The sequence below is a fragment of the Crassostrea angulata genome, unplaced genomic scaffold (genome assembly GCF_025612915.1).
Source record: "Crassostrea angulata isolate pt1a10 unplaced genomic scaffold, ASM2561291v2 HiC_scaffold_45, whole genome shotgun sequence".
Classification (NCBI taxonomy): Eukaryota; Metazoa; Mollusca; class Bivalvia; order Ostreida; family Ostreidae; genus Magallana; species Magallana angulata.
Window position 1 is genome coordinate 348,391 of NW_026441600.1, and position 9,838 is coordinate 358,228.

The 9,838-nt window shown below is 32.6% G+C and overlaps 2 protein-coding genes across 3 annotated transcripts; both read right to left on the reverse strand.

The window, feature by feature from the left end:
* Positions 1-800: 800 nt before the first annotated feature.
* LOC128168742 (uncharacterized) lies at positions 801-1,459 on the reverse strand. The gene is made up of 2 exons (XM_052834880.1): positions 1,252-1,459; positions 801-1,113 (listed from the first exon to the last, which is right to left on the reverse strand). Exons 1-2 carry the CDS (start codon positions 1,457-1,459, stop codon positions 965-967), a joined length of 357 nt encoding a protein of 118 aa, XP_052690840.1. The 3' UTR covers positions 801-964.
* Positions 1,460-1,593: 134 nt separating this feature from the next.
* LOC128168741 (uncharacterized) lies at positions 1,594-5,630 on the reverse strand. 2 transcript variants are annotated; one of them, XM_052834879.1, is made up of 6 exons: positions 5,525-5,630; positions 5,061-5,194; positions 4,282-4,422; positions 3,509-3,640; positions 2,961-3,014; positions 1,594-2,412 (listed from the first exon to the last, which is right to left on the reverse strand). In XM_052834879.1, exons 1-6 carry the CDS (start codon positions 5,587-5,589, stop codon positions 2,252-2,254), a joined length of 687 nt encoding a protein of 228 aa, XP_052690839.1. In that variant the 5' UTR covers positions 5,590-5,630; the 3' UTR covers positions 1,594-2,251. The 2 variants fall into 2 exon arrangements, with proteins under 2 accessions (XP_052690839.1, XP_052690838.1); XM_052834878.1 differs by having other exon boundaries at positions 2,961-3,017.
* Positions 5,631-9,838: the final 4,208 nt, after the last annotated feature.

The window sequence follows — 9,838 nt, forward strand, 5'->3', positions numbered from 1 at the left end:
TCGGACATGGTGGAACAATTAAGTTCATTTTTGACAGGTAAGTTGGAATTTTCAGAATTATAGGGAACGATTTGAAGATTCTGTGATTGTTGGCCGGAAATTACACATGAATCTTCAGATGGATCATTTATTTTGACACTTGCGGTGGTTATTGTAGATAAAGTTGCACTCGCACTTTTTTTTGGGTAGAAGACAGTTCACGATTATAGCTACGTATTGAAGCTTCGTTGCGATGCCCGAAGAAGTACATGATGTGTCTTGCTTCAAATCCAGCGTCGTTCATGGCCTGAATTGCTGTCGCTCTTAGACAGTGAGCTGTGTAACGTTTGCACCCGGCGGCCTTGCAAATATCCGGAAGGAAATTAACATATGATCGCTTTTTCATGGGATCGGCTGTGTACCATATGTTGCAATCTTTCGGGTAAGAAATGGTATCTTTAACGCATTTATTGAAAAGATGAAACGCATTTGGGTCCGTTTTAGACAAGAAGAACTTCAACATCTTCACAGGACAAGTTTCGTTTTAAGTTTCATACATTCTTTTGTCGTTCAGTGCTTCAAGTTTGTGAATGCCACCTTGATAGTTTTTTTGTTTTGTTTCATGCTTCAAACAAGCATATATGGAGCCTTCTTCGTCAACTTTGAAATCGAAGGAATCTACCCGAAGCTGATGATGGAATTCAAGACCACGAGACACAAAATGTATCGCGATGATGTACCACATTGCAAGTCGCAGATTGACTGGAGAAGAATATGCACTCTCCAGGTAAGCAGAAATTTTTCTGTAAATCTGATTTGTGAATGATCTCCTTATGAGTTGTAGGGCGAGAAGTTCCAGTGACCATTCTATGCTTCATGAGACCGGTCAAACTTTTATTTGCAGTTTTGAATGCTTTATCGTTTACAATGTCTATATTTCGACCGATGTCGGATAAATGCCTGTTTATGGCGGCTCTGATTGCTTTCATGGTATTTTTATGATATTCGGAGGTATGCTCCTTTTTCGGGTTTTGGGTTTTTCTTCACAGTAAAAGCGACTGAGTTTTTTCGCCAGATCCTCCTCGCAAATCTCAGCCAGATCTCGAGGGACTCCAAACGTTTCAATATGCCAATCTGTAATAGAAAACGCACAATGATATCCATGTTTTGACAGTTATTTGAGAAAACACTGTAACTGTATAATATGGGCTGTTTTGTTTGCGTTTAATTGCTGCTTACTAATATTCACTTTTTTAAAAAAAAGAAGCGTACCTGTAAGAATCTTTAAACCCCATTTGGTGCTTTGTTTTGTAGCCTTTGATTGTGTGAGTTCCTGAAATCCTTTAATTTCGTCGTCGGAAAGCTTGGCAAAACGAGTACTTGTTGGCGTTTCTGGGGCTGGCAACCCGGGATCATCGGATTTTTTCAAATCGGCAAATGCCTGTTGGGTTAATGTTATATCGAAGTCCGAAACGACCATTTCGGATAGAAAATTGTCAAAATCAGAATCAAAACCTTCTAATTTTAATTCTGGCAGGAGGGCTTCATAATTATCCCCACTAAATACTTCAAAATCGCCATATTTTACCGCATCTGATATATAGTCGTTCATGGTGGCTGCATTCGATCGAAATAAAAAATGAAGTGATCAGCAGACGATCATTATAAGAAATCTATTCATCAGCAGACGAGCCGTTTATATAAAATATTTAAATTGCATATTAAGATATTTTTCTATAAATTTTATTTTAAATGGTAACCTTTACATGCTCATTTTAATTTTCATTCATTTTGTGTGCGAAAAGAAAACATTTCAAAACCACTACTTTTTTTATTTAGCACATGCAATGTATTACTACGCGCACCGTTTTTCGGTTTTGCTATAAGACACGCCCATTTTGTGTCACTCATATTTTTTGATGTTATTCGGTTTTAGGGTTCAAAATTGATTTGTAATGTTATCACAGACAAAGACAGTTGAAAATGTAAATATATGAGGTTAAACCACAGATAAATAACTCTGTTTAGACTGCACGAAGTACTCAATACAAATAAACACTTACAATTTATTTTCTATTTGCAGCAGATAAATTAGTTCTGTCAAATTATTTGCTTATTATCGAAAAAGGAAATCATTAATTATATCATTAATTTCAACAAAACAGGAAGAGCATGTCTAAAGTACTTAATGAAAGGAAACTCTTAAACGTTATTTACAGAATGTTGTAGAACTAGAGCTGTTTTCTCTTAAACATGTGATAATTAAACAATTTTATTTGCGATTTCCACTTGGACATTGGATAATTGACAATACGATATGAACGATTAACAATAAAAACAACATTATTCCAAAGAGAACAAAACAAAACTTGACCCATTTTTTCTCACTATAAAAGTCATATAGATTCGCATTTGATTCTTTGTTTAATCCATCTGCAAAATAAAAGACAAAATAAAACAAAGCAATAACAAGTCATAGAGAGAGAGAGAGAGAGAGAGAGAGAGAGAGAGAGAGAGAGAGAGAGAGAGAGAGAGAGAGAGAATAATTATATGTATTTAAAGTCATGGCAAATGAATCTATATTTCATATTATGGGTTACAAAATAGTTAAACTTTTAAGAAATAAAAAAGAGAAAAACCGGTTACAAGATTAATATATCAAATAGGTATATGTTTATGACCTGATGTCAAGAGAGAGCTCAATGCCTACTTATTTATCGTTTGATATATGAAACGACTGTCTTTCAAGCAAAAAAGATAAGATTCCTTTATATTAAAACCCGTATTTCAACCGGCTTCATAAATGTCATTATCTGTACAAAATATCATACGCACTTTCGTACAATATGTATGATTTCATCAATGAATTTAAGATTGTTATTTAGATACGTGTAGAAGCACAAACCCTAATATGGCATAACATGTTATTTAAAAAGAATGATATTACATGTAGTACCATTATAAAAATAAACAAAGCACACCTTTGACTCCTAGTTGTTGTAAAGGTTCACCAATTGATTCCGTTTTGTTTATACCTGCTAATGATACAAAACATTGTTAATGCATGAAAATATCATTATCATCGTATAAAAGATAAAAAGTTTTTACGATTAAAACGAAAGAAACAGATATTGCTGCACAGATAAAACAGAATAAAAAAATAAATGACATTGCATTTGAAACGTTTAGAGATATATTATGAAATCAGTTAAAGCGTTTTAAGATTACATAGCATGAACCCAAAATTTGAACTTGTTCAGTAGAATAAGTATTTTCGAAAACGGTTTTTGTTTTGTCTTCACTTACTAAGCCTGAGAAAAAAAAACAACACTCACTGCAAAACGTAAGTGCTTTTATTGTTCAAAATCTTCAGACTTTTTTTTGTAAAACTTCGTAAGATTTTTTACAGTGAAAGTGCTTACGTTAATTAATATTGTTAAACTTCGAATAGTTTTCTACAAATGAACAAATGAACAAATTTGCATATGATGATTTTATTATAACCTGTAAAGCTTAAATAAAATACTACCTGGAATTACAGGGGTGATTGAGGTAAGATTACGTGCATTACGGTTTACATCATCAACACTTTTTGTGGTGTGTGGATAGGATTCATCTGTGCTGAAAGGATTCGTTTGGTGTGATTTTTGGTTCTTAATTACTAAATAAAGAAATATAAAGATGGAAATATCGTATTTTTATTCAGACTTAGCCTTTCAATTGTTACAACGCTACCCGCTTTAACAATGAAAAATGATATGTATCTATTCTTAACGAATTTCAATATTATAAGAGATGTGCATTGAGGCAAGATTGTTTTATTTTCAAATTTATAATTAACATTCTTTGGCATTAAAACTCACTTATTTCAATAATTATATGTACTTATTATAATTAGAGAAGTATATTAATTGGTACGCTTATAAATACAAAGATATGAGAAAACTAATCAAAGCATGGTTAAACTAAATGAAATCTGTGTGATATATAATTATTTTTCGACATTAAATAACATGACAGTATATTTTTTGGAAAAGTTTCATATTCACACCTGTACATGTACCTGTTAATCGACAAAACAACCCATCGATTTGAAAAAAATAAATATAAAATGACACACAGAAATACATACATTTCTTGACAATATTCTCAAAACCAATCTTTTTTATTCCATTCTTAAAAATTGTGATTTGTTATTTACTTGCATTTTCACAAATTACAAATATGAAAGTTTTGAATAATGTTTTGTAGATTTTTGATATTTAGTATGTTTGGTTGTTGTTGTTGTAATTAATAAAGTACCTGTCTTTGTAAATGGACAGCCTGTAAAATAATTACAGCGTTGTTTTGAACACATGCAGCTCTGTTGGCAGCCAATACCATACTGTGGATATGGACACTGTTCGTCACAGTATTTTCCAGTAAAACCAACGGGACATCTGTCTACAACGTTTAAAGTCATGATGTGTTAAATAAAAAAAAACACAACATATTTGAAACTCATTATATCATCTACAACAACCATCAAATGCGTTTTGAAAAGCATGATTAAATTATAAAAAAGATTAGGATTAATTTCAATAATAATTTCTAATATATATATACTAGGATGGACGTGGACATCATGCTATAACACAACAAATTAATAGTCCAACTGCTTCATGCGCAGATCCGAAAAATAAATACAGGGGTTGGTCAAATAGATAATTTTCGGTGCCGGGGGTAGGGGGATCTGATGCATATTCTTGTTAATTTTTAAAAAATCAACTAAATAATTGACCCCTCTTCCCTTTAAGTCCGCGCTCTAACTACGTAGCATACACAATGATTGGTAATAAAGATGATGATTTAAAGTCAATAAAGATGTGTCAAATACTGTTCATGTCATAACTGATAGGTATAAAGTGTGTTTTATTGTATGATTTGATTAATTCTGTGGGAAAAAATATGGAAACACAAAATTAAATTGCCGAAAGATTTTTAAGCAGGTTCAATATAAAATCAAATTACATATAGTAATAATTCTAATATATTGTTGGAACATTCAAAGTATCTTCAAATGACATTTAGAATATTTATACCTGGTAATTGACGACATCCTTTAATATGATTGCAAAAATGTGGTTTACATATACACCGCTGTTTACAATTATCACCATACGTCGGATACGGACATCTTTGACAAGCAGTACCAGTATATCCTATCGAACATTTCCTTAAGAATTGAAATTTAATGAATAATTAAAATGAATTTATTTTACAATTATAAGTTAAAAGAAAACTTACTTAAAGTATGCATTACGAGTACAGATAATTGATCTTTAAAAAAAAGGGAAGCAGCAAAACATACTTAATACCGTTCAAAAATTATTTGAAATCATTCAATGACATCTAAGTTGAACATAATTGACGAAAGGAACAAACGATGTTTATAAAGGTAGTTTTTAAACAATTATATATTTTAGTTCAATAAGGCTTTTGCGAAAACTACATCATCATATTTGTCAAAGATAAAAAAAAAACCAATAATTGTTTAACAACTTACATTGAAGCCCAAAATGCTGCAACTAAAGTCACTCGAAGAACGAGAAGGAGACATTCCGAAATCATTTCCAAATGAATAATTCCTTTAACCTTGTACCATTTAGCAATTTCCCTGCATGGTAATGATCATACAAAAATGAATAAATGATTAAATTGAAATGGATGTGATAATTGGCTCTTAAATGAAGGAAACATTGAGGACGTTTCTCCTTCGTTGATCCCTTAATTAGGAACAGTTGTGCCCTGATATGTGCTATGATACAAAGTACAAAAAATCATGTACAGATGCAAGGAAAACATTTAATATGTTAAAAAGTAATTTTCGTAATAACATCGTTACATGTATATCTTGAAGATATGAAAACCTTTTTATAATAGTCCTTGGCAAGTTTGATACATTATTATCAGTAAAACATTGTCCCTTTTGGGCTTAATGAATTTGTAAATACAAATCATTCTCTATCAATTAGATTCATATTAGTTTTTTCGGTTAGTTAACATAGGTATACAAATCAGATGGTGCGTTATATGTAAAGTAGGTCGAAAGTTTATGGCAATTCATAATAGCTACAGTTTATTTGGTAACATCAGGGAATTTCAAACAAGTCAACTGTCAGCGTAGCTTTAAAATGATTCGATCAATTAAAATAAGAACCAGACAGAGTCACCAAAAACACGACTTCTATAAACGATGTTAAAATGATTTATTAAATGTACTTAAAATTAAAACTATTTTTAAATAAAGCATTTATTAATGGATGTTTTCTAACGCCGACAAAAGGTTGCTTCACAGAATCGCGTATATTTCTATTTTGTCATTCGCAGATGAATAACAATCGATCGTCGTCAAAAACGGAACTAAGAAATTTGATATTAAGTTTGAAATGCACTTGAAACATGTAATTTTGTAGACCAGTTCTTTTTTGCGATGTTATTTTTCACATTAAGCATTATATATATATATATATATATATATATATATATATATATATATATATATATATATATATATATATATATATATAGTTAAATCCAAAAAATATCGCAGTGTCCGGTTTTATATATAGAAAATTTGAAAAACGAAAGACAACACAGAGTAAAACGTTAGCGCTTTCATTCAATCTTCAGACGTTTTTAAAATAACAATTACGTTACTTGGTGACGTCTACAATACAATGACGTCATAGTTAAAGTTAACGTAGTAGAGGGATATTTCCGCGTAATCTATAGGGTAATTCAATGAAATATATACACAATACATAAAAAAGTTAAATTATAGCAGTCTGTTGAGGCAAGGTTTTAAAGTTTGAATAAAATGTTTTTCTTTTTTTTTTTTTTTTTTTTTTTTTTTTTTTTTTTTTTCTCTTCTTTCCGTTGCACTCTCTGTAAAAAGTTTATAAAATGGAAACACTTTAAATTGCCCGCCTCCGCATACATCGATGTGCTCGCTGAGTTTTATTTTCCGGTACTCTGGGTCTTTAATTTGCTGTTTATGCACCCGGATTCTTGTTCTTAATGTTGTCCCAGTTTCGCCGATATAAAATTTGTTGCAACCATCACATATAATGGTATATATTAAATTTTTGGAATGACATGATATGTCCGAATTTACGTGGAATTGTTTTCCTCTGAAGTCAACCGAGCTGCCTTGTTTTAAAAACGGACACGTGCCGCATCGTATGTCTCCACATTTAGATACCGTTTTTATTGACGTATTAATTGTAGATGGACAGAGTATTCTCTTAAGGTTCTTTGGTTGCCTTTTACTGTTAATAAACTTGAGTTTGGTTAAAACGCGAGCCATATCTTCATCTGTTTTGAGAACTCCGTTGAGATGATTGACCACTGGAGCTATATTCGGGTTCCTAGGGTTATGGGTAGTAACAAGCGGTAATATTTTGGTTTCCTTGTTGTTCTGTAAAATTGGATTAATAAGATCCTGTCTATCTATTCCTTTGGCCTTCATTATTCCGTCGTTGATAAGGTTGATAGGGTAATGCTGGTCAGTTAAAAATTGTTTTAATTCGTTGAGACGCTGATTTCTTGTTTCCTCATCACTGACGATAGTACATATTCTCCTGGCAAGGTTGTAAGGGATGGCCCTCTTTATATGTCGTGGATGGGACGATCCAAAATGCAAATATTGATGAGTATCTGTACTCTTGTAGAAGATATCTGTAGAAATTTTATCGTTCTCCTTCTTGACTAGAACATCTAAAAACGGAATTTTTGTGGAACTTTTTTCTAATGTGAATTTAATATCTGGATCTAGATCATTAAGAATATTTATCAACCTTTGTAATTCCGAGTCTTCTTTATTCCATATGATGAAACAATCATCTAGATATCTTTTCCAGTTCTTTGTCAGAGTCTGGCTGAATTCTTCACCGAATTCCTCCTTTGTCTTTTTATACAGACTTTCTTCTAAAAATCCTAGGCATAATGTAGCGTATGTTGGGGCCATTTTAGTTCCCATGGCTGTACCTTTGATTTGATGAAAGTATTTGCCATTAAACGTAAATACATTATTCTTTAAAACCAAGTCTGTAGCCTCCAATAAAAACTCCTTTGTAAATCTGTTATCAATGTCCGTTCTGCATTTATCAATCCAGAAATTCAAAGCTGTAAGTCCTAGTGTACTGCTTATATTAGTGTACAAGTTGACTACATCCAAGCTTACTAGTTCAGCATCAGGATCCACTTGTTCCGGTAGATATCGTAGAAAATCTAAGTCATCCCGGATGAAACTTTTTACATTTTGACATAGTGGTTTCAAAATGATATCCAATAAATTGCTGAGTTGTTGGGTGGGTGCTGCAGGTCCTCCAACAATAGGACGGAATGTTAAATCTGCGGGATGTTCACAAGTAATGTATTCAGAATTCTGTTTTTGTATAGCCTCTTTGATTGTTTTTGATTTGTGAACTTTTGGTAACCCATAGAAGGAACTTTCTTTATATTCAAACTCAGTGACAAATTCTTTCTCCTTATCTGTTAAAGTAGAGGAATGTTTGAGTAGCAGTTTTTTTATTTTTTGTAGGATTGCTTTGTCCTGGTTTTCAGATATTTCAGTATAAAATTCCGTGTTTGAAAGCATATCCATTATTTTTTGCTCATAATATACTGTGTCCATTATAACCACGGCTCCGCCTTTATCCGCCTCTTTAATTACAATATTTTCATCACTCGATAATGATTTTAAGGCATTGGTTTCTTCTTTAGACAAGTTTTGTTTAGTAGATATACATTCAGTACTATCTAGTGGTAAGTTCTGGAGCGTTTCACAAACAGTGTCTAGAATGTTGTTTCGTCCTTTCTTTGGGTTGAAATTAGATTTATTTTTCACTAAATCTAGTTGAGTATTTTCATTTTCTTCGTCGCTCTCCGTATTATTGAAATATTCGGCCAGACGTAATTTGCGAGTGTATTCTTTTATGTCTTTTCTTAATTCTTGTTTATTACTGCATGGGGTTGGTGTGTATTTCAATCCTTTTGATAGAAGCTTTATTTCGGATTCGTTTAATTGTTTGGTGGACAAATTGATTATTTTTGGATCCACGCATTTCGTCGTTGCTGTTGTTGTCGTTGTCGCTGGAATCTTTGTCCGTGTCCTGGTTTGCCTCCGCCTAAAAAATACTTATTTAGTCCTCTGCCGATGTAGGTTGTACCGTTTCTCCGATATGTATTCCCTAGAGAGCAGTTTGGCCTTACATGCCTGTTATTGTTACTGCTGTTGTTCTTGTTGTTGCTGTTGTTATTGTTGTTGTATGAGTAACTGGAAGTTTTCCTTTGTTTCACTTGTTGTGTTCCATTGTTTACTCTTTTTTCATAGCCCGTATATTGTGGCACGTTGTGCTGTTTTCTTCCATATCTGTTACGTGTATTTTCTTGTGGTCGCAACGTTGACCGTTGTTGCTCATTGCTCGTTGATTGCTTTCCGTTTTCTTGGGTGGAATTTTGATTGACAATTTCAGCAAAACTCGGTTTATTTCGTGCTGCTCTATTTAGTACGTTTTCTTTGGGCTTCTTCTGATTTTTTTCTTTCACTATACTGTTCCCGTATTTTCTTACATAATCTAACTGCCAGATTTCCTTCATTCTCCATCTATCCTGTGATCGCTTTTCTTCCTTCTCACAATCCACTTTCCACATGTTTTCCAGAATATCAAGTATTCTCCCGCTTGCTTTTTTCTTAAGTTCGCTACCCATTTGCTCATCAATTTCAATTACCTTATTTTGGCTATTTTCAGATCTCATGCGCAAAAGCTGTATTTCTCCCTTCACTCGCTCAACGGCCATGTTTGCTCTGATGTTT